The 572-nt window shown below is 41.6% G+C and overlaps 1 protein-coding gene across 1 annotated transcript in view; it reads right to left on the reverse strand.

The window, feature by feature from the left end:
- Positions 1 to 365, reverse strand: part of LOC113205427 (dynein light chain Tctex-type) — an 8,367-nt gene extending 8,002 nt beyond the window's left edge. Inside the window, exon 1 of the mRNA XM_026421057.2 lies at positions 197 to 365. Coding sequence (XP_026276842.1) covers positions 197 to 217 — 21 coding nt within the window. The 5' untranslated portion in view covers positions 218 to 365. The remainder of the gene's footprint in view (positions 1 to 196) is intronic.
- Between the last annotated feature and the right edge of the window lie 207 nt (positions 366 to 572).

A 572-nucleotide genomic window follows, 5' to 3' on the forward strand; every position in this document is an offset into this window, starting at 1 on the left:
CTTACATCAGTAGAAGGAAGTATATTTTAATTGTAATCTTTTGGAAATAGTCAGATTAGAGTTAATCGGTACACTGACTAGAATCAATGATGGAGAAAACCAGTAGGTGTGAACTACAGTTGAAGCTGGTTGACAAGGTTAGTCTCAGCTGAAAGTCCGTTATCAATCAGATTACATCCCGAAATAGACTACTTACTTCCTCGCCAACGTCATCCATTTTTAATTTGAAGACTTTACGGTTTAGACAGTTATAATGTCAATATTTCTGTAGTCCTCTAACCACAGGATGGGTGAAGGTATCAACAAACTGTCAAGTCTGCTTGATTGTTTGGTTAGTAACGTCTGGTAACGTCCAATGCGAATGCGCATGATTCAATTTTTCATACCATAGTGCTCGATCCTCAACTGTCGTAAACAGCGCCACTTTTCGGAGCGGTACGCCAAGCGGTACGCGTGCCCGCGTGTCTAGCGCGTGTGCGCCTTGAGAAAAGGCGTGTGTGCGCGCTACACGACACAGGCATTTAGAAGTTATTATTAGTTTACATGTCAATAACAAATATCGGTGATTTTGG

Source organism: Frankliniella occidentalis, unplaced genomic scaffold (assembly GCF_000697945.3).
Source record: "Frankliniella occidentalis isolate FOCC.00 unplaced genomic scaffold, Focc_3.1 Scaffold21, whole genome shotgun sequence".
Taxonomy (NCBI): Eukaryota; Metazoa; Arthropoda; class Insecta; order Thysanoptera; family Thripidae; genus Frankliniella; species Frankliniella occidentalis.